At 41.3% G+C, this 23,460-nt stretch overlaps 1 protein-coding gene across 1 annotated transcript; it reads left to right on the forward strand.

Annotated features, from left to right (window-relative positions):
- The first annotated feature begins 159 nt into the window (after positions 1 to 159).
- Positions 160 to 22,170, forward strand: PROS1 (protein S). The gene is made up of 15 exons (XM_063419411.1): positions 160 to 556; positions 4,104 to 4,261; positions 4,689 to 4,713; positions 5,032 to 5,118; positions 6,416 to 6,538; positions 6,650 to 6,772; positions 8,548 to 8,673; positions 10,732 to 10,853; positions 12,504 to 12,622; positions 14,049 to 14,238; positions 14,886 to 15,053; positions 16,057 to 16,225; positions 16,670 to 16,818; positions 17,505 to 17,718; positions 19,812 to 22,170. Exons 1-15 carry the CDS (start codon positions 160 to 162, stop codon positions 19,955 to 19,957), a joined length of 2,316 nt encoding a protein of 771 aa, XP_063275481.1. The 3' UTR covers positions 19,958 to 22,170.
- Positions 22,171 to 23,460: the final 1,290 nt, after the last annotated feature.

A 23,460-nucleotide genomic window follows, 5' to 3' on the forward strand; every position in this document is an offset into this window, starting at 1 on the left:
ATAAGAGGGGGCGGCTCGCCCGGCCCCCGCGGAGGATCAGCCAATCAGCGGCGAGGATCCGCGCCCCGGCCCCCCCTCTCCAGCCCCGTCCCGGAGTAAACATCGGGGCGTGCGCTTGTAGCCGGCGCGACCCCGCAGCCATGGGGCGATCCTGCAGCCATGAGGGCGATCCTGCAGCATGCGGGCGACCCTGTAGCCGTGGGGAAGACCCTGCAGTCATGGAGGGCTGTGGGCGCTGCGGGCACTGCCCGCCCCCCCGCGCTGCCGCGCTCCGCTCCCGCCCGCTGTGCGCGGCCGCAGCCTCCCTCAGCGGGGCGGGCCGGGCAGGACCCGCCCGCGCCCCCGCGGCGCTGTCCCCGGCGCCCCGGTGACGCTCCCGCAGGGCAGCGCTGCCCGGCCACGGCCCAGCCTCTCCCCCGCGCCGCTGCCCCTCCCTCCCGCCCCCACAGCCTCGCCCGGCCCCGCGGAGCAGCAGCCGCGCAGTCCCCGGTAGCGATGGGGCCGCGGTGCCTCCCGCTGCTGGCGCTGGCCATCGCCCTGGCCGAGGCGGCGACCTGTGAGTGAGGCGAGGCGAGGCGGGGGCAGGCGCGGGGCCGGGGCGAGGGGCGGCCCGGAGCGGGGCCGGGGGCGGGCGGCCCGTCCCGGCCGTCGGGGGCACGGCGGGCGCGGTGCTCGGGGCGTGCGGCCCCGCGGTGCCGCGGGTTCGGCAGCGATTGCTGCGGGGCAGCCGAGCCGGGGCTGCGGGCTGTGCGCGGCTCTGGAGCTGCTGCGGCAGCCCACGGGTGTGCGCGGGGAGCTTGGGTCCCTTGCGAGAACACCGCCCGGGAGATCGCGGTTTGCTCAGAAAAGTGGCTTTATTGTGTCCGGGCAAGCGGCGCTGGCCCTCTTTGTAAGTTCAGACCTCTCAGTCTAGGTAAAAGCTACTTGCTCTCACATGCAAATAAAAAAATAAAGTATTCTGTCTTTGACACAAAAGTGTTTGAGCTTAACAGCGAAAGAAGACAGTGTAGCTGAAACGAGCAGAATTGCAGCTCAAAGTAAGCCTGTTTCTGACCTGTTTTACTAATGATTAAACTGGCAGAACAGAAACTAAATGTTTACTGTTCTGCGAGGTGCTGGGGTTCCTGACTTACGAAGGGAGCAGTATCAAAAGATGAAAGTTCATTTTATAACATTTTTAACAGGTCCTAAAAATAAACCTTCTAATAAAGATTTCATAATGATCTTTTCTCCTGGTTTTGTCACATTTTTGGTTCAATTTATCTTCTCCACTGCATCCCTTGTCATTTTTTCTTAACAGTAGGAAATCAGCTGTCCTGCTCATCCAAAATTTCACTGGCCCATATTGTCCAGTTTCCTGTCTCTGGTTCTGAACAGTGCCAGGGATTTCTGGAATGGCAGGGGAGGAGAGGGGGAAGCAAACAGCTTAATAATGCAGCTCATAGCATTCAATAATCATAAAGTTGCTTCTGCAAGCCTCAGTGCAGGTGGATTTGGTCAAACATCAGCATTTTGCAGAAGGTGCAGGTAAATATTAGTGGCTAGCTTTATTTTGTTGGCTGCATAAGATCACTGATGAGCTTGTCAGGAGTTACAAAGCTGTGCAAACAAGATTGTGCCTCTTCCTCCAGTGGTGTCACTTTTTATTCAGTTTTATTCAACTGCTTTCCTTGGCTGGGGTCTTAGGTAGGCAGCTCTAAGTTATGTTTAAGTGGCCCCCTTTAAGCAGGTTTATGGCTGCATCTGCACAACAGAACAGCTGTAATAATCTCATCCTCTCCCACAATTTTTTTTTCTTTTTTAGTAGCATCTCTTTTAGATGCTTGATAAGCATTCATGACACAGTGGCTGTACACCACCTCTGGAAATTTTTAGGCTCTGGAGTTGCACAAGGCTTTGGTGATCACCACATGCAGCACCCCGAGTGCATTAAGGGTTAACTTGGTTTGGCAGGGTCAGAAATGGGCTGGAGTTTCCTGTAATCAGACTGGCAGCAAGAGTCAGGATTTTTTGTGTTTAATAAAGGTCCTATCATCATCTTTGTAATTAATACACAGATGAATAAATACACTGCTACTGCTGTGCATGGGGATTGAAATATTTGCACTAAAAACCCATGGCGTTTGTTTTGAGTTGCATGTTTTATTTAAAGTCAGAAGTTACAGGAAATCAACTTGGGAGAAGGATAAACTGCTCTGATGGAGGGGAAAAGACTTGTTCCCATTACCTCACTCTATTGAAGACATGGAGTATAAAGTGTTACATCTGTTTGTACACAATTGGAAATGTCTTGTCTTTTATTTACTGTAAAACTGTGTGAAAATGACAGTGGTGTAGCTAAAGGTCAAAACAAGATGGTTTAAAGTCAGCTGTGAATTAGGCCTCATCTACACCACAGAGCCTGTGCAACCACAGCCATGTCAACACCTCTGGGGGAGTAGATATCTCCCATGGAAATAAACCCAGCAGCTATAATACATAATTTTCCTACTTTTGTTGTCACTCCTTTTGCCTCGGGACAGATGGTCTTTCTGCATCTTTCTTATTAGCGAGAAATAAAGCATTTAGTCTAATTAACTGACATTTTCATTTCTAAGCAACTTGCTCTCTGAGACAGAGGTGTGCTGTAAAGGTGAGCTGTGGTACATTCCCCTTATGCTCAGGAAATCTCATTTACTGCCTTACCAGGATGATTAGTTTTACCAGAATGAAAGCAAATAGATTAGTTTGTAGCTACAAGCTCAGCCCACGTCAAATTCACTCAGGAGCCTGTAGCACAAAGGTTTCTTTAGATCATTACCCAGTGTTGCAGCACTTTAGAACGTTCCCTGTCACTTGATAGAGACCTTTAATGTGTTTAGGATGGTGTGGCTTTAGTTAAATGTTAAATCTGTCTCCATTCGAGCTCTGGGCCTCATTAGCTGCTCTTTCTAGTCACCTTCCTTTGTTGTTTTCTTTCCTGTTAGTGCAGAGAAACTGGGAGCTGTTCTCTGGTGCCTGGCTGCTGGTGTGGCTCATGAGGGTGCTCTGGGACTGGGAATTGTCACAGGCAGCCCTGCGTTGGCTTTGTGTGCTTCAATGGCCCTTTTCTGTGGCGCTAGGATGATGTGTGTGGCCACCACGCCTGACTGGCCCTGCGGGTGTCACCACCCTCACACGGCCGGGCAGCTCTGTGTGCAGAGGCTGTGAGGGAAGGCGGGCAGGAGTGGAAGTGTGGTGCTCTCCAGTTAACATCTGTCATCTGCACCCTTTAACCCAACCAACTGGACTTCTTCCAGTTGTGCTCATCCATTTTTCTCTTCATCATGAGCTATCTCCAAAATTAAACCAGGCAATCTAATTTAGGGTTGTTTCTGGAGTGTTGTGTGCTCTGCAAAGAACATTGAAGCAGATATCTTTCATTTTTAGTGTCATTTCTCAGTGTTCACTACTTGTTAAAAGTCACTAAAATGACAATAACCAGATACATGAAAATTAAGTAATGACTCATGCTGGATCTTAAACATAAAAGCTGGCTGGAATTGTTTTACCTTTTGAAAATGTGAATGTATTTATAGGTTGTCTGCCTTGAAATTCCCAGGATATCATTTTCACCTTTGTCTTGTTCTTCACTGTTCTGAAAAATAAAATGACATTTATGTTAATTACATATAACAGGTAGCCTGACTTTGTAAGACATCATTTTGGTCTCACATAAATTAAGTAGGGTCAGAATATTTACTTGTAGATCACTGAAACCAGTAATATAATCAGCTTTTTTTATCTCCATGTTGGTTACATATCTCACTTTGTAATAACCATAATCTAAAAAATTAAATCTTGCCCTGAGTATGACATGTAAATCCTGCTTCAGACATTGATGCTATTAGGGATTAATAGCACAGATTAATGATTAAGGACTTTTGGATCAGAAACAGCTCCCACATACAGAATCCTAGAATTTCTTGCTTGCATTTTTCAAACCAATAGCAAACATCAACTCCTGACTAAGCGTTTAATTCAGAATTTTGTGTGAAATTCTCATATTTGCTCAGTGTTTACAGCATTTTTCAGCTGTTGCAAAAAGAGATCAATAGTAACAGAATTGCTCTGTTTCTCCCAAGTTTTACCCCAGCAGTATGCCTCTCAGTTCCTGCTGAGGAAACGCCGAGCAAACTCTTTCATGGAAGAGAGTAAGAAGGGAAATCTGGAAAGAGAATGCATTGAAGAATTATGCAATAGGGAAGAAGCCAGGGAAATCTTTGAAAATAATCCCGAAACTGTAAGTATTTCATGAGTATCTATGGCATAGATAGTAGTTCTTTGCAGAGGGAAAGACAGAAGCACGTGGAATTCACAGCTCCCAATAACAACACTGGGCGAGATCCTCCCTTTTAAAGAGACAATTTTCAAAGTGGTTTTGACACCCAATTTATTTACATTGTCTTCATTTTGCAAGTGTCCAATTCACTGCAGTATTTTAATCTCTCCACCAAGTCGTTTGTGTATTAAATAAACTTCTGCCTTAGCCCTAACAACAGTTATATAGAAAACCAGGCCTGTATTCTGTGACTCAAAGTAACTTTTTTCTTCTTTTGTTGTTACAATATCAATATACTTCAGAATATATTCAGTGATGTATTTTGCTGTCATTTTATCTGCCTGAAATTTTTCTTAGCTTTTATTTTTCTTTTCTTTTCTTTCTGCAGGAATATTTTTATCCCAGATATTTAAGTAAGTACAAAAAAACCCCTAAACAACTGAAGTGTATGATTGAGTGATGCTCTCATTTGGGTAATACTGGTTTAGTTTTTCTGTCCCTAGCACCAGGATGATTTCTATGCTGATTATAATGCAGAGAGCGTCCTGTGTGCTGAGATCCTCACAGAGGCACTCTGAAGGCTGGGCTGTGATCCCTAACATGCCCAGACCAGTTCTGCAATTCAGGCTGTGAGAACAGGCTCTTTGAAGATGCCATGCAGCAAGTAGTGTAATTTCAGGGTAAACGAGTTGTTTGGACCCTGAACTGATTGTGTGGCTTTGCATTTGCAGACTGCCTTGCCTCCCATCGAGCAGGGGTGTTCAGGGTGGCTGCAGTCACTCCAGACTCTCCAGCTGACCTGAGGGCTTGTGTCAAGGGTAAGTGCTGATGCTGGAACACACACTGGTGAAAAAGCAGTTCACAGGGACACAGAAAGAGGCAAATAACCATTTAGCTCAGGCAAACGCAATAATCAAAACCAGAAATTAACCAAAAATGTGAGGTGAGACAGAGCATTTCCAGAGAAAGCTGTTAAAGGGAATGCTTTTAGCTTTCTGAAGTTAAAGGAACACAACTGACATGGAAGGCAGAGTTCTGCAAACAGAAGTGTCCTACACCAACCCAGCAATATTCCCGTGTGTCCTCTGTACTCTACCACACCTTTAACAGTTATGCCAAACCCTTTGCCTCTAGCAAGTCATGTTCTGTCAGGTAGAGTAAGAGATCCTCTTGTTAATTGTCTTTTCTATCACCCTGGCCCGTAGTTACATTACCAGCTGAAAATTTCAAAACCAACCAACAAACAAACAAAACCCCACCAACCAACCAAAGACCAAAACAAAATCAAAATTTTATCTGGAACACAGTCTCTAATTCCAAACAAAAAGTCACAAAGCATGAAACTTGGGATGTTTCTCAAATGTTTGGTTTTTATGCCTATACAGTCACAGGTCCAGCAGGAATTTTGTTTTTTCTAGTAAATTCACAGCAAGCCATTTTTACCATATTTCCTACTTGTCACAGTTTAAACATCTCTCTAAACCTCCTACAGCCTGGTTATATCAAAGAAACTTCCAGTTAGTTTGAATAAGGATACTTACCCTTAACCATCTCACACTATGATAAAAACAGTGAAAGCAATAGAAGGCAAAAAAATCCTTAATAATTACACTGCACATGGTCAGGACTGAACATGTTTTCCAGATCAGTTTGTAATAATGGAATAGATAATCAGATTCTCTGCCTGGCCACTTGAACAGAGAAATTCAACTCTCTAATCTTGAATTCTTAAAACTTTCATCTTTCTAGTGAAATTTGTGGTAGTATGATGGGGGCAGAGCACTGTTCTTTAAAAACTGAAATGTATCTTTTACATATAATAATATCAAATCTGGTCATATCTTGCAGGGAATAGCTTTGCAAGTCATTTGTCTTCTAGTTGTTTTCTGCCTGACAAAGAAAAAGTACTGCTGGCTTTGTATGTTCTCACTCACTCAAAAATTCTTGCTGATAGAATGAGTAGCAAGATCGTTGTGGGGGTGCTTCATGATAATTCATCAAGACCTTTCCTATGTCATGACAGGGCCCTGTAGGAAGAGAAGAAGAAAGACTGAAGTGATTCTTGAGGAGAAATAACCCAAATAACAAGGATTTTCCATGTTTTCTACCCCACAGAAATTTCAAACCAGTGCAGCCCCCTGCCATGCCACAAAGATGGATATAAGGATTGCATAGATGGGCAGGCCAAGTATACCTGTGTCTGTAAAGCAGGATGGAGAGGAGAGAACTGTGAGGAAGGTACAGCCTCCGATTCCGTGTGATGTTGGTTCTCAGAAGCACAGTTACATTTCTGCTGTTGATCGTATTTGCAGCTGGTCAGCAGAGTGTTCTATTCCCTTTTCCTCCCAGATGTAAATGAATGTGAAGACCTCAATGGAGGCTGCAGCCAACGCTGTTCCAATTTCCCTGGGAGCTTCCGTTGCCTGTGTGAAGATGGCTACTTCATGCATTCCAACAAACGGGATTGTGGAGGTAGGGAGACCTGGGGGGAGCCCCTTTCCATGCCACCACAGTGCCTGCTGGCCAGAGAGAGAGAAGGGTTTGATCCAAGAGTTCCATAAATGCTCTGTGCCTCTGAAAGATCCAGTCCTGGTTCAATTTGCCTGCTCATTCCTTACACGCTGGGGGCATTATTTGGGCAGCCAAATAATGAACCACATGAAGAAGCAAGGAAAGAAGGAGGGAATGGCTGTAGGTGAGATTCTGCTTCATTACTGGAACTCCGTAAAGCTCATTTTGGTGTCTCACCAGTTTCACGTGTCTATTAAGCACACTGAAACAGGAATATAAAGTGGTGCAAATAGCTGATATTGTTACCATGGAAATTCTCTCTGGTAAACACTGATTTAGGCCAAATCACTCCTAATTAGCCATGCTGCTCTTTCTGCAGTTTGAAATTCTTTGGAGAAGAAACTATTAATGAATCCAAAAAGTCTCTTAATGGAGAGAAAGACTTTTCTTTGATTCATCTAGCATAATTTTTTCTGTATATGCTTGTGTCTGCTGTTGGCCACAACCTACCTGCTTCATTCTGTTCCAAATAAAGACTAAGTATTGACATAATTAGCAGTTCTTACTGCATAGTTAGAATCCATTATAATGTCATATTTTATTACCAAATTATGACAACAGTTTTGGATACTGTCAGGTAATTTTAGAGGCTGAACTTGATGGCCATCTTCCATTCTCACTTTCTTTAGTCTAAATATTTTTGTGAATTAATAACCACAAAAGACTTGCCAGAATGACAGAAGACTCTGGGTTTATGAAAAAGGGCAAGCAGATAAATTGGTTAGAACCTCTTTAATTCATGCAAAAATACTGGAAAATCTGGTAAAAAAGTAATCAGAGATAAAAATAGACTAATATACTTTAGTGCCTTGAGTGTTAATCATTTGATAAACTGCATTCAAGTATTTTACTGCATGCAACTACAAAGTTAAACAACCAGGAATTTGGAATGCACTTACCAACTGTAGAAAAGTAATCTGAATTCAAGGCAGCTGTGACTCACCACAAGTCCAGGACTCCGAGCAAGCCACTGGCAGAATTTCCTGTGCAGCACCATTTCCACAAACCCACAGAGAAAACTAGAATGATCCCTGCATTCATGAGTGGCAGTGAAGTACTACCAGGGATCTGATATTTTCTGTCTCAAAGACACTTGGTAAGATTGATGTTATACCCTAAATCCTGTTGTCACATCTGCATTGTAGGAAAATGACACTGACAAATTGGAAACAGGACAGAAGACAGACACTAAGATGGTTGGAGGGATAGAGAGACCGTGAGGGACTTGAGCACCTCTCAGCATAGCCAATTAAAAGAGAACTGACATGAATTGATTGTAGCGTGGAAGAACCTCTGATTGGATTATCTCCTGTCTTTCTGGATGTCTTTTTCTAAGATTTTACTATGCAGTCTGGTTTAGTTTATGGGAGGTCTGCAGCCTGTTTCTCCCTCTGCCTTGCTAGACATGCATCCCTTTCCCTGTTACCCACAGGAGGCATGAAGGGATAGGAAAGATAGGCAAGTAGAGAATATTTTCACTGGGGGCATGCAGAAGTGTCTTTTACAGCCCTCTGGAAATCTTTCTGGCTGTAGCTCTGGGCTGCTGTGACAGCATGGTGGAGCTACCAGGAAGATTTGCCAGCCTCACTCAGTTTGCACAGTGTTGGATAAGGTCGGGAAGAAAAATGGTGTGCAAGAGTGGGAGTTGTTTTTTAATAACTTGTGTGTGTTTCTAGATATAAATGAATGTGTGCTACATCCAAACATCTGTGGGACAGCCATCTGTAAAAACACCCAGGGGAGATACGAGTGTGAATGTCCAGAAGGTTACACATATAATTCAACTTCCAAGGACTGTGAAGGTGGGTCTTTGCCCCCAGCCCCCCATTTTTCATATCTTTCATCTTTCCCTTCCCTTTGCCTCTTTTTAATCCACTGCTATACCAAAATCAGCTCCTCATCTACTGGCGTGTTTCTTAATCTTCATATTCTTTATTAAATTAATTGTTTATTAGGTTGTCAGGCTGTATTACATGACAGCATGGCAATTCTCTAAAGATTTTTTAAAAGTTTTTTTTGTAAAGACCTCAAATGTCAAATAAAACTATTCCTAAATATCCTGAGAAAGAACTATGAAAAAAGGAGCTGCTCCAAAAGACTATTTCCTGAAATGAAAATCTGGAACTAGACATTTCCAAAGTTCCATTACGATTATAGCAAAGTTGAAAAGTATTGGTAGCTAGCAGTGAAGTAGCAAGAAGCCACTCATACAAAGACCATAACTTCTCCAGTGTTGAAAGTATTTGCATATTTGTCTTAGAGTATGTTTTATTTCTCTCTGCTTGTTAAAGTTCCTGTCTACTGCACATCAGAAACTAAATTTCAGTTGTAAACAGGCAGGAAAGCTCTTAGAGTTTTACAACGAAGATGAATCTTCTACACTGTCTGTTTAAGAAAAATCTATCAGTGACTGTCATTTATTTTAAATGAGAATATGCCTTCTACTAATGCTCAAAAGAACACAAAAGCAGCTCTTGGTGGCCATGGATCTGTTGCTCCATGGCCTTTCCTGCAGGTCTCTTGTGACAAAGCTCTGCACAGTGGCACTGATTACATACCCAGGTGTCAGCTCTTTGTCCAGTTACTGCAGGATTAAAACACGACTGACCCTTTTCTGTTCCTGCATGCACCAAAGTGAGAAAAACTTCACAGTAGTTAATTCTTACTCCTCTTAGGGTTTCCTTCTGATAAATTCGATTTGATGTAACCCACCAAAGTGTTTTGTTTCTACTGGAACCAATATGGATTCAGGAGGCTGCAACATGACAACATTCCAGCAGGGAAAGTCTTACCTCCCTAGCAGGAGGATTATGCTGCTAAGCTTTTAGACCTTGTTGTAACCACATTAAATGAGTCACCAAATCCTGTCTAAGGACAGGATTGTGCAGCCTGACAGGAATGTAGCCTTACAGAAATACTAAATGACATGAGCTTTTCATTGTCACATTGCTTGTAGGTGGCTAAACTCTATTATGCTTATTAGAAAAATTGAATTTACATACATTTATGCACAGCTATCTCTATGATGACAGATACATACTATTAGAATGAAGAACAGAACAGAGTTTGTTATCTTTTTCCTTACCTCTCTTCCTCCAAGCAACAGAAAAAAACAAGTATTTTAGTCTTAAAAACCCCCAGATTTAAATGCATGCATTGGTACTGTTTTTTTATTCCCACTAGAAGGGCCATTTGCTTCAGAATAAGTGTTGCAGTTTCTTTAATCTAAAGCCCAAATCACCCTCATTTGAGTCTCTTGCCAAGGAGAGATTTTGTTTCTATATTAGAAGTGTAAAATTTACATTGGCCTTTTAAACAGCCTTTCATTTCTAAATTACTTACTTTGCACAACCTACTAAGTACAAAATGAAGTTCTTTTAGTTGATTTAGCTTAAATCACAGCTCAAATCAGGCTGTTCTCCACAGATAGATGCTGTCTGAAACTTAGGCGTTATGAGATTATTGTATGTTATTTTAAAAGGTATTTTTCCCTGAGATTATTTGGGGTTTATATTAATAAAGCACATCCTTTCTTTACATATTTGCCATATATACTTTTCATAATCTGAGCTCTCATCATATCTTACAAGGAAAGGAAGAGATCTGACCTAGAATGGGATTTGTGCCATCTGTGGTAGCAATTTATGAGGTCTCTCACTATTCAGCCACCTTATGCCTCAGAAATCAGACCAAGTTGTCTCCAGCCCTGCACTCCAGGCCTCTATCAGATTACTAAATCACCTTTTGGATTCATATGATTCCAGAGAACCTCTCTTGTCCATTATTCCATTCATTTGTGTTAGTTTTCAGTCCATGCCATGAAAAAAAAAAATCTTTCTGTCTGCTTTAATTTCTCCTAGATATTGATGAATGCGCTGAAAATATTTGTGCTCAACTCTGTGTGAACTCACCAGGAAGTTACAGCTGCTATTGTGATGGCAAGAAAGGGTTCAAGCTCTCTAAGGACATGAAGAATTGTGAGGTAAAACTGTGCCGTGGAAAATTCCATGTGGAAAATCACCAAGTTGGGTATTTCTTGATGAGAAGATATCTTAGATTAAGGAAAATAGGAAGCTATTTGAGAACTGATTAAAAATTCTGAGAAAATGCTGGGGATTCTGATCTATGGTTTGGCTCACAAAGCAGCAGGGATTTGGATGCCATTCAGTTCATGCATGCTCATTTCCAGGAGTCCTGTCAAAAGCAGCTTGCTTTAGCCAGGCATCTTTATTCCCTGCTGCTTCCAAAATAAGCCTCAGCTTTCTCCTATCAAACAAATAATTCCTGTTCAGCCTACTCAGAGACAGAATGTTCCTTTTGTCCATATGTTCCCAAGTTTTCCTTAGGCTGTGCAAAAGTTTTTGCTCGCTATTTCAGAATTACTCTGTTTGGATTGAAAAAAAAACCTGGATTGTCTTCCCCAGTTCTCATCTGCCATAGCTTAAGGAAAAGCACTCTGTAATACTTGCCCATTGGAGAACATCCTGCAGCCAAAATTGGCTGCTCTTGATCACTTTGAAAATTTATACTTCTTAGGAGCAGAAAGTTTGAAACTCCAGAGAATTGGCATGCAAGGATTGAAGACCAAGGATTTTTTTGTCAGTGGTTCTCTGTATACTTCGAAAAGTTCAGGCAGTCTGAGAAATGAGCTCAGATAACTGCCAACAATAAAATACTTGTAACAACAATAAAACACTTCTAACAGAGTATAATGAAATTTGGCTTAAACTGCAGGAACTGCAGGATCTGACACAAGTTCCAGCATGTGTGTTAGGTCTTGTTTGTACTTTCTGAAATTTAAAGAACAACAGTTGGCACTCATTCTATTTCATTTTGCTCATGCTTGAAATGGTGGGATGTAATGAGGTTGGAAGATGCTCTTATTTTCAGTACTGTTGTTCAAAAGTGATTAAATCTCTATCTGGAAGTTAGTTTCATGCCTTTTAATTGGGGGAAAAGAAAATTTCAGTCAGCTGAAAATATGTTCAATCTAAAGACTAGTGAAACCAGCAGCCATAAAATGAAGTAGCCATAAAATTCCAGAAGAGCACCTGTACATCTAATGGAACTGCTACATCAGGAATAGCAAAGTCAGAATGGAAGACAGTCACAGAATGTTTTGAGGGATTCAAACTTGATCAAAGAAACTTTGAAACTCCTACTTGTCCATAAGCACAGTGATTCTTTAATTCTTCTTTAACACAATCTTCCCAAGATACAGCTCTGGTCTGTTCCCTTCTAACACCTGAGCAGGTTTAGATTCTGCAGAAGTTTAATAACAGAGCTTAATAGTTCCCTAGAAGGTGGGTGTCATGTATCCCTGGTGAAAGAAAAGTGCCTGATAGAAGACTGGAATTCTTAATTTAAAAACTAAATATTTAAATACTAGTTTCAATCCACCAGATCCGTGTGTCACTCTGGATTATGGTCCAGCAGTTTAAGTGATGGATGTTTCAAGAAAAAGCAAAACCACAACATTTCATTTGTACATAGGTATTCAAGTTTTAAAAAACCAAAAAAAACCCAGAGGCAAGCCATTACATTAAAAATAAAAAGGCTATCAGGCAATAACAGGAGTTGCCTCATAAGCTATCACAGTGCATTAATAGCTTATTTTCTCTACCATTTTCAGTCTGTTACTGAGTGTATCCCACTGAATCTTGAGAAGAATTATCAACTGCTTTACCTGGCAGAGCAATTTATAGGAATTCCCGTTCTGTACTTAAAGTTCAAACTGCCAGATGTCACAAGGTAAGCATTTGCTACTGATAAAAATATGCATTGGAATGACATTTGTTTCCATTAATGTCTGAGGGTTTAGGAAGAATACATTGCATGCCTAAATTATATCACCCTCTCTCCCTTGGATAAGATATCTTTATATGATGAATGACTGGTGAATAAGCAGGAAGGCATTTAGAATTATCAACATACAATTCAGAAGGTATATGAAAATAGTTGCAGTATATACAGTTACACATAGAATGACTTTAGTTCAGGTGTTGCTGCTGCTTCAACCCTGCTCTGGGTAGAAGCTGGGACGTGCTCTGCCCATCCTGCTGAGCAACAAAACCAGGCCATTGCCCCCTGCCCCTCCTTGGGCTTCCTTTCACCCAGAGGACACCCACAGAGCACAGTGCCTTGCCTAGGGCACCAGCTGGATGATTTTCTCTACAGCTGTCAGAGCGATTGCCCGTGGCACCGACCCCTTTATTGCTCCTGCACTTCTTTGCTGCAGCAGCCAAAATCGCAGCGTTCCCTGCCTTAGTGACCCAACAATTGAAGGTAACAGCAGCAGCAGCTGTTCAGCTGGTGATCCCCAGAGCCTCAGAACCGCACAGATGGACATAAATACTGAGCACTCTGTCCTCTGCCGCTGTTCCAAGTTGACCTGGCGCTAGTGCTGTCCTGGAAGAGCTTTCTGAGATGAGAAATGTTTGAAGTGTAAATACAGAGCGGTTTTTGGTGTGTCTGGCGAGGGACAGCCCCATCTAAGGGACACAGAGCAGCACTGCGAGGGACAGCCACCCCAGTTCTGAGTTACAGCTGCCCTGGCAACCCCAGTTTCCAAATGCTTTGCTTTCTCCTTTCACCCTTAATCTGTTTCGTCTAGTCCCAAAGACTGTTTTTTACTCTCCTCTCTTCCACTGCATAATAAATCCTAACATTGCTGTTGATACATGCATCCAACCTAGATCCAGCCCACAAATCCTCAAATGAGAGAATGGCATATAAAAGCAGGAGTGAATTTCTAGGTTGTAATTCTTTCAGGACAACACTTGGCAACCCAGTTTTACTGAACCACATCACAGATCTTCAATTTTGTCTGCATTGCATCCCTAAGAAATGCAATAGGAATATTACATGTCTTTTTACTCAGGGGACTGGGATATCCTTCACAAGTAAAGCTCAGAGTGAATTTGGGAACTGCACCAAGGTTCTTTCAAATCCCAGGTCAGGGTGTTAACCTGAAAACTTCCCACTGGATTTGAGTGAACAAGGCTTATGTTCCATTCTGCTTTTGACTAACTGTGCAAAAATCACCCCTGCTCAGATACAGAGACACCAAAAGTTACTGTCTGTGAACCTTTCTCTAACCCTACTAATGAGTTACCCTAGGCTGTACAGTATTTCACCTTTCCTGTCTTCTTATCAAGATTCCTTCTTCACAACTCAGATTTACAGCAGAGTTTGATTTCCGGACGTACGACGCAGAGGGCGTTATCCTGTATGCAGAATCCCTGGACAGCTCAGCATGGATCCTGCTTGCTCTCCGGGATGGAAAGATTGAGATTCAGTTCAAGAATGAGTTTGGAACAAAGGTCACCAGCGGGGGCAAAGCCATTAATGATGGACTGTGGCATATAGTAAGTTGGGTTTTCTTCTCCCATTCCTTTTACTCACTGTGGGAAGATGCTGATAAATAAAGTAGGGAGAAACTGAGCAACTACTAAAAGGCTTAAAATAATGCACTCAAACCTCAGATTTAAAAATCAACCAAGAAACGCACAGGAAAGCCTTACATCAGGAAATTCTGCTACCTTTTAACAATCAAGGAAAAGATAATTACCTCTAGCTATCAACATAGCAATAACTAACTTTAAACATGAAAAGGAAAGTGGCAGAATATTCAAAACTGTGATTGCATGATCAAGTACACAGTTATTAGATACTTTGTGTTTAGAGCAAGTTTTACATCTGCTAGACCAAAAATTCATCCTGCTTTTCAAGCCTTCACACCTGAGATGTAGAGCCTGTCTCACTTACACAATCTATAGAGCACAGCAAATTTTTAATGTCAGTTAGATTTTGTTTGTTACCCTCCTGTGAATGTCCCTGGATATGGACAGCTGTCCTGCATCAAGTTTAAATACAATTTAAATAGTCACTAAAACTCTTTTACAAGGTAGTATTTAAAGAAACGTTAGTCATGCTTCATAGGGCTTGTGTGATTAGTATTTAATATATTCTATTTTGTGTGTGTGTATATGTAATTGTTTGTATTTTATTCCAGATATCAGTCGAAGAATTAGAACACAGCATCAGTGTAAAAATAGCTAAAGAGGCTGTGATGAGTATTAACAGCCCGGGAACTCTGTTTAAACAATCCCAGGGTTTCTTGGAAACCAAGGTCTACATTGCAGGATTACCTCGCAGAGTGGGCGGTGCTCTTGTCAAACAGGTAATTAAAGAATAATAAGACTAATATTGATTGATCATGCTCTGTTCTGTACTTGTGGGAGTCACAGAAGGAGAAAGCTAGGCATGGAAGCCATTTAGAAAATCAAAATGTGGTTCTTAAACCACTGTTTTGAAAATAAATGTGTGAAGCTTTTCAGTCTGCCTTCAGTAAGTCTTCACTTGTAAAAACACAGCACTTCTGGTGTAATCTTGGAGGATTCTGTAGCCTGTTTCCTAATATAGCTTTAAGATTCCCTAAATCACCACCACTGCTGCTGCTGAGAGTGCATTTCAGGGTGATTCATTTGCTGGTCCTGGCTTTTGCTAAGCTCTGAATAAGTGCAGCATTCACTGTGCAGGCAGCACAGTGAGCTTTCATTTTTACAAGGTTTTACAACAGCCCAGGCTGAACAAGGCCCATGATTCTTTCAGTCTCCCAGCCTCAAGAATGGGTACAGTCAGGTTGTTGCAACTGTCTTCTTTACAGTCTAGGAGCCTTCATCCTCATTGGCAATTTCAACAGAGAGTTTAGATTTTTTTAAAATATAAATTTAAAAAATAAATTTTTTGCTCAAAAGTGAAGCAGAGAAAAAATTGTGGAACAATACAATAACATCCCTTTATCCAATAAAAGCAATCCCAGAAATTTCTTTGTACTTTGGTATAAAGATAAAGCTTTGAACAAGGAGCATTACTAGTTGTTATTTTCTTTCAGCTACAGAAAATCTGCTGTCCTTTTGTCTAGGTCACAACATGAGCTTTAAAACTGGAAGCAATCTCTTTTTGTCCAGATCCCTGGTAGCCAAGTGGGAAATACCTTTGGGAGGCTGAGATACCAAATGCCTGCCCTTTGTTTCCTCCCAGCATCACTGCTGTAACCTGTAGCATTGATAAGACTGGTATTGACTACACAGAAATAAGCTGATATCTAAAATAATGCCTCATTATTGACATTTTAAAGCCAACTTTGGACTCAAACTCTCAATGCTGTCATTCTCCTACAGATTAACCCTCGTCTGGATGGTTGTATCCGGGCCTGGAACCTGATGAACCAGGGACATTCAGGAGTAAATGAAGTTATTCAAGAAAAACAAAGCAAACACTGTTTAGTGTCAGTGGAGAAAGGATCCTTCTACCCTGGCACTGGAATGGCAGCATTCCAGATAAACTATAGTAAGTATTTTTCTATCCCTGTGGTTTTTGTTGGACTGGTGGTGGAACTGTTGAAATTATAAAAGAAAGAATACAAAAAAGGCACACAAACTAAGCTATACACTTCTGCATCCACCAGTGATTCCCTTAGCTTCTGTTAGGAATTTGCTTGAAGGAGAATTCTGAGTAGTGTCATCTGTTCAGTCTCTAGAGTGCTTTACTTTCAGAAGTTTATTTGCAAAGGTTGGGCACTATTGAAGATCCAGGATTAAAAGTTAGCTGGGTTTTTTTGTTCGTTTGTTGTATTGGCTTGGGTTTCTTCAGAATTATAGTTCTTTCTACAAATTCAAAAAATTAGCACTAATTTTTTCACACAGGGAGGAGATTAAATACTAATTTTTAACCCCATATTAATTTTTCATCAGCAGGTGCATCTACTAATTTCAATTATTCTCTTTAAAACAGATAATCTTGACAGTGCTGAAGACTGGCTAATAAATGTGACTCTGACTATTCGCCCATCCACAGACACTGGTGTTATGTTTGCCTTGGTTTCTAATGAAACAGTGCCTCTTGCATTGTCCATAGTGGACTCTAACTCCTCTGACTCACAGGTGATCTTACAGTTCTCCTAGTGGCTGCCAGGTGAAAAATCAAACTAAAAAAAAGCTACTCACACTTGCAGTGGAGCTGGTAGCCTCAAGATTTTGAAAATTAGATTGTATGTGCAGAAAATACCTCTGTGTTAGTGATTGCTGCAGCAGTGACTTAGCACTAATCACTCATGCCAGGGAGATTACATTATGTAATCTGAGCTCAGATCCATTACATCATGTTTTCTTTAACCTTTCCTTCCAAATGCACAGAGCAGTGTATAGAGTAACTGCATCTTGTAGTGCCACATTACAAACAGCTTTTGTTGTCCTTAAGTTTCCATTTACATCCCCTCTACACCAGCCATCCCAAGCTAGAGCGTAATTATACACTGTGGCCAATCCAGGCTTTTCCCCAAAATAACAACTTGTGCTGAACACTTGGGTACCTTTAAAACTGTAGGTGAAACAGGATTTCACCCCAGAACTGTAGCCAGAGTTATTCCCTGTAAACCATTCTCACTTATAATTTTAAGAATGGCATTTATCATCAGACGTGATGGTTACACATCAGCTTCTCCAGCTGAAGGTACCAGTATTTAATATTTTCTTCTACTTGCAAATACAAAGTGCACCAGAACCAAGTATAATGATTTACATTAAAGTTACATGTGACATCTTTGGTGATCTACCATTCTTCTGTCTAGAAAATCACTGTGACCATTGGGAACATCACTGTTGCACAGCTGGAATCGAAGAAGTTATGTACCCCCAGAAGAGTGGAGGTTGGACTCCTAGTGACCAGACAGGAACTTGAACTGGCTGTTGATTCACACACAGATAGGAGCAATTCTGAGCAACTCTCAGCTCTGCATCAAGCAATGATGGCAAATGTTGTCACCTACCTGGGTGGCCTGCCAGGTGAGGCCTGTTTCTTTTCATTAATTTGATTGTCTCTGCAAGCCTGATTGTATTCAGCCTTACCCATGCTAGGAAAAGCCTACAATTTAAAAAAAGAAAGGTTTGTGGGGTTTTTTTTCCCCTCAAGTGCCTCTTGTTTCCTGCAGCCAGCTTTTCAACAGTAGCGTTATTTGGACATTAGGACATAGCTCTCCCTCTAGAGGTTTGAATTTGGAAAATGTCTTGATTTTTGAGTTGGGTGAGCATTGCACGTTTCTGAATTGCCACCGTCTGGCTCAGTTGAGGAACTGCATCAAAAACGTTGGAAAAGCAAGAATTTGTAAATAATTCAAGAGTCAGAAGCACAGAAGGGGAAGCCAGGAATATGGTTTCAGCATTTAAACTCTGCACAAGAGATGACTGGCAATCTTTATGAGACAGACAATGTGTTGGAACAGCAAATATTCTGTTCAAAGCAAGCTTCTAGTTAACATTATTCAGACATTTGTCCAGGAAGTGTGCACATACTTCTGTATAAATACTTTGACTTCAGGCTGAATCAAGAGGAAAAATTGTACTGCTCCAGGTGAGACATAGTCAAAACCTGAATTAAAACTTGAAAATTGCTAGAGGAAAGTTGCCATGGTTACAGTGTTGCTACAGGTAGAGCTTTTCTGTATCCTCTATTATTTTATGGAGAATGAATCACAATTCCTAAGAAAATGCTACAAATTTGACTGACATGTCCTGAATTGACAAGGAATAAGTCAGTATTTACTTAGTACAGGTGAGTCAGCAGTTTACCAGAGGCACAGTAACTAAGATTCCAGTCATTTCTTGGGCCTTTTCGTCTTTGTGATGCTTAAATGATTCTTTTTTAGTACATTGCCAGCCGCAGAGGAATTGACAAAGCTTTGCATTATTCAGGCATCTCAAAGAGATAAGAAGCCAGTATTAGTTACTTGCTGCTCCTTAATCTGAGTTTTCTGTCATCTCTGTTTTAAGTTTTAAAGGGTATCTTAAACATGCAAATTAACACAATAAAACAAACAAACAACATCCCCCCAAAAGCAAGGCACTGTATTCAAAAACCTCATGCGTTTCAGTCAGTCCCCATTTTTGATACCCCTTTCTACAGACTAGTAACAGTGGTGGGAGTATTCCCCTGTTATTTTAGCACAGCCAGGTTAAATGAAACTTCCACGGGTCTGTGACAGTGGTGTTTTCATCACTGGGGGGAAAAAGCAGAAGGGAACAATTCTACAGGACTCTTTGTGCAATACCTCAGCTTACAGCAAAATAAAATCACGAGAAAACAGTGTTTCTTGTTCCTAAAATAGCCAAATCTATCTCCTAGGGAGGGATAGGGTGATTAACACCTGAAAAAAGAGAGGGTGTTTTGAGATCAGCTCCTAAACACCCTCATTCTGATTGCTGAGGGTGTTTGCATCACCTCAGGTCTACCTTGTAAGAAGCCAGTTGTACCCTAAGACTGGAGAACAATGCCTGCTTGATTTTGCACTTAACATATTGTTTCTGGAAGCATATCCATGATCTGACTCTGCCCTAAGCCAAGCAATACCTAAATGAGGAGCAGATTGAGTTTTTCACAGAGAATTCACCTGGAAGCAGCAGTGAGGAAGCAGTAAGATGTGTGAAGTTCCCAGGGGTGCCCCAAGCGAGAAGCTGCAGATTTGAATCTAGAGTAGCTTCCTGGCAAAAGCAAGACAGTTCTTTTGGTGACCTCCAAGCCCAGAAACATCTGTTCGTAGCTCAGAGCAAGAACAGTGGGCTCCAGGAAACAAACTCTTGGTTCACTGTTGTTAATACAGGAAAAGCTACTATGAAAAACATTCCTGGAGTTCAGTTTCTGGATGGGAAACAGCCTTCTAATGCATATTTAACATTTTACTGGCCTTTCTCAGCTTTGCTGACTTGATCTTGATCATAAAGAAAAGGGAGAAGAACTCAAGTGTTTCCTGCCAAATTGCTCCTTTTCTCCCATGACTGAATAATGAATGGGGAGTGGAGTATTCCCCATGTTTTGACTGATCTGAAAGATCCACAGGAATTTGCATGCCTTGGCCTAATGAACTGAGTGTGTTTCTGTGCAGATGTTCCTCTGGGTGCTACACCAGTGACTGCTTTTTACAATGGCTGCATGGAGGTGAAGGTCAACAGCAGACAGCTGGATCTGGATGAAGCCCTTTCCAAACACAACGACATCAGATCTCACTCGTGCCCTCTGATCATGCAGTAACTGTTCAGATCTTAATTTAACTATTTTTTCTTCCAGATATAATTTGTGTAATTAGTCTCATGCCATAATGGAGCTTGCATTATTTCATGCAAGATGTGCCAGGGAAATAAGCAGCTGCATGGTTCTCTCCCTTTTAATACAGAATGGAGGAAAAAAACCCTCTCTGTTCAGCTGGAAAGAGACAATCAAGATAAAAAGTTTATAAAACATTATTTTATATATCAGTGGGAAATCCTAAAGCTAGATTTATCTTCCATGTTCATGCTATGTCATTGACATATTTAGCTTGGAGAGAAAGTTTAGGAATTTCTGTTTAGAAAGAATTTCACGTCTTATATTTCAGCACGAAGTTACAAGCTGCAAGTAATTTTAATGTAGTAAAATCTAAATGAAACCAGATTTATTAAACATTTTCAAGCATAAAATGCAAAGAAAAGTCTCTACAGGTTTTGTAATATGTGCTTTTGGTAAAGGAAAAAATACCCTGGAATCTATATCCCAAACTCCCTGAGAATATGTTTACAGGTTGTATCCACGTTGGCAAAGCAACCTCAAAATGGAAGTGTTTCTTTAAGAAGCTCAGTTTTTGAAAACAGTTTTGGTTATACTGGACCAGCTTTAATTTGTCTGTCTTTAGAACCCAGCTTTAGAGTTTGAAAAGAGTTCTGGATCAGGTCAGGTCATTTCCAGTCAAAGTGGGTTAAAATACACCCCAGGCAATTTTGAAAAACAGAGGAAGTGGCTTGGAGGAAGAAGCTCTGCATCACAGGACATCAACCTGGAATTTGCTGAGTAAAACCAAGGAATTGCAGCAAACACTTCTTCCATCAAATCTAGCACTGCTCAACGTAAGCAGTCTGATGATCCATCATATTCCCTTTATTAGGATAACCTTGCCTTCAGAGAGCTGCAGAACAGATCTATTTGTGAGCTCTGCTGCCATTGAAAGCCTGAATTTTGCCAGTAACATCAGAATGTAAAGCCATATTCTGCTCAGCCAACTTTAATAAACCAACAGGCAATTAGAGAAATATTGCTTTCCTCAGGGGTGCTGATTTTGAGCATTTCCAATATTTCTTTAACATCCTTTGAGTGTTCTTTCCACTTCCAAGCTCATTTTCACACCACCAGAAGCCTCCCTGTGCAGCTCACCTGGTGGTTTTGTTAACCCCAAACCAAATAAATAGCAAGAGAATTGCTGTGAGGTATAAATATATCCTCTCATCCATCAAGCACAGAGACATTTATCTGCCACCATTCCTGACCCCAGCTCTGCTGTCTGCACTTGAGACACTGAAGTGGAAATGTATGTCCAGAAGGATGGATTGTGACAATATTCATTTGGAGGACTGCCTTTCTCCAGGGATACTCCGAGTGACACCAGTGAGGTTTCTTCCAGTGTTAAATGCAGGGGTTAGAGCTGCAGAATCTGAGCCCATCTTTCAGTGTTATCGCTTTGGCTGAACTCGTTGGTGACTTCACTTCCCACTCGGGTAGTGGAATACAGGATTTGCTCCCAGCTTTCACCCAGTACAGCCTCCCTGTCTGCCCAGCAAGAAGCTGACACCCAGGGGCTCATTGCCATTGCTACTAGGTCGCTTTTCTAGGATGGCATGGAAAACAAGCTTGGAATTCTGACTCCTTGGAGGGGAAATCCCTTCCTGCAGTCATCCTTCCCTGCTGTTCCACCATCCCAGCACACACACACTCTGCATGCAGGTCTTAGCTGAAGAATAACTTGACTGAAGCAAGCAGGTTTTGCATGCAAGGCAGAGCTGAATTGAGACTTCTGACATCAAACAAACACATGATCATTTATTTATAATATCTCTGTGGCACCCATTAATCCTGGACTGCCCCTGGGTCAGACTCTGCCCCGTACAACAAGCACAGAAAGTAAGAGATGAGGAACACAAAGCAAAGTGTCATCAATGTTCTAAATGCTTCTGGCCTGCAGGAACAAAAAGGTTTCTTGCTGTTGTTTTTTAGGGTTGTTTTTAGGTTTTGTTTGTTTCAATGTAATAAATTGTACAGAAAGGAAAGGAAAAACCAATCACTTTGTCACACAGACACTAATTCTCTTTGTTTTCATGGAATAATATTTTAGGGTTTGGTAGTTAATAATGAAACCTACACTTCTTTTTTAATGTAAAAGTGCCTCCCTATTGTAAGAATTCAATAAAGCAGCATTTGCAAGTTTCTTTTCATTTTAAGTTGTATTTGCATATTTTTGTTCATTTTTGCAGTGCAAGGCTTGTTCTAGTGGTCTAACGCCTTACTCAGGAGATTGTGATCATCTTCAGCATGAAAGAAAAGAACTGACTCCTATTAATATGGTATCCAAATAGGCATCCATATCTCTAGATAATTAAGTTTATTAATTGTTTAAGAGTACCTGAGGCAATTAGGCTTTGCTTAAAACTACATGTGGAAACAAAGGGGATGAGAACAAGTGACCAGTTCCTGTTTTTTCTCCTTCATCAGATGTATTTTATTGTATTTTGAGGCATAATCATTTCAACAAGGGCCATTCAGGGTTTATACAGAACAGCTGGACCTGCTCTGCATTTTCAGCTCCCGTGCACTTGTGCTACAACTCCACATGTCCCAGTTTCCTTGAAAGTGAAACCCAGTCCTGAAATTGGTTCTCAATTATACTACAGCAGTTTAGTTTACATGCTTTGATGCCTGCATATTTTCTGGTGGATTGAGGGCTATGGATGCTCAAGATTGACTCTAGATCATCTTCAAAGAAAGAGAGGCCACGCTCATTTTTGTCACTTTAGTCCTGCCTGTCACTGACTGGGGCATTGATGTTGGTTATTTAATGTCATTTATCATATGTACACACTTTATTACCTCCTTTTTATAACAAAATAACCACCCTGATTTAGGCACAAGTTCTCATTTCATCTGCCGGAAATAGAAGTTACTTACCCCTAAATAGAAATACAAGCAAAACCATACTACTACTACCCAACAGATGAGTAAGGCACCACTTTCTGAGTAAGAACCAAGGTACTGAGATGTTCATGCTTTTTAAAAAATGCTTTCAGTCTACAGAATAGCTGTATCCTCCTCATTACTCTGAGCACATCCTTCTGCTCAAGAGGCAGCCTAAATTTCAGTAGGAATATGTGAATAAGTAGCTAAGTTGTAAGGGAGCCTGGTGTGTTGCTTACAGGCACTTGGATCAACTGAGTGGGTGCAAATTGATGCAACTTCGATGTAATTCAGGACTTAATTACATGGCTTTTAAAAAGAAAAGTTTTGAGCTATTGTGGGGGGGTTTTTTCAGAAATTTCTACTGTCTCAGCAAATAAGGAAAAAAAAACCAAAAAATAGAAACTCAATCCACCTTGGTGCAGTGGCTTCTGTCCAGTCTAGCTGAGCACTGTGGGAAGGGACACGCACAAGGAACCAAAATAACCATTCAAAAATAGCACTAAACTTGAAACAACCTCCCCCTCAACCCAAAATACACACACAAAAAAGCACCAGCA

The sequence above is a fragment of the Prinia subflava genome, chromosome 25 (genome assembly GCF_021018805.1).
Source record: "Prinia subflava isolate CZ2003 ecotype Zambia chromosome 25, Cam_Psub_1.2, whole genome shotgun sequence".
Lineage (NCBI taxonomy): Eukaryota > Metazoa > Chordata > Aves > Passeriformes > Cisticolidae > Prinia > Prinia subflava.

Excerpts from the sequence above, each read along its gene's own strand:
- PROS1 (XM_063419411.1), top strand. The coding sequence starts at position 160 with ATGAGGGCGATCCTGCAGCATGCGGGCGACCCTGTAGCCGTGGGGAAG. Across the intron at positions 6,773-8,547 it reads CAACAAACGGGATTGTGGAG|ATATAAATGAATGTGTGCTA; the intron begins GTAGGGAGACCT and ends GTGTGTTTCTAG. Across the intron at positions 16,819-17,504 it reads CTAACTCCTCTGACTCACAG|AAAATCACTGTGACCATTGG; the intron begins GTGATCTTACAG and ends TCTTCTGTCTAG.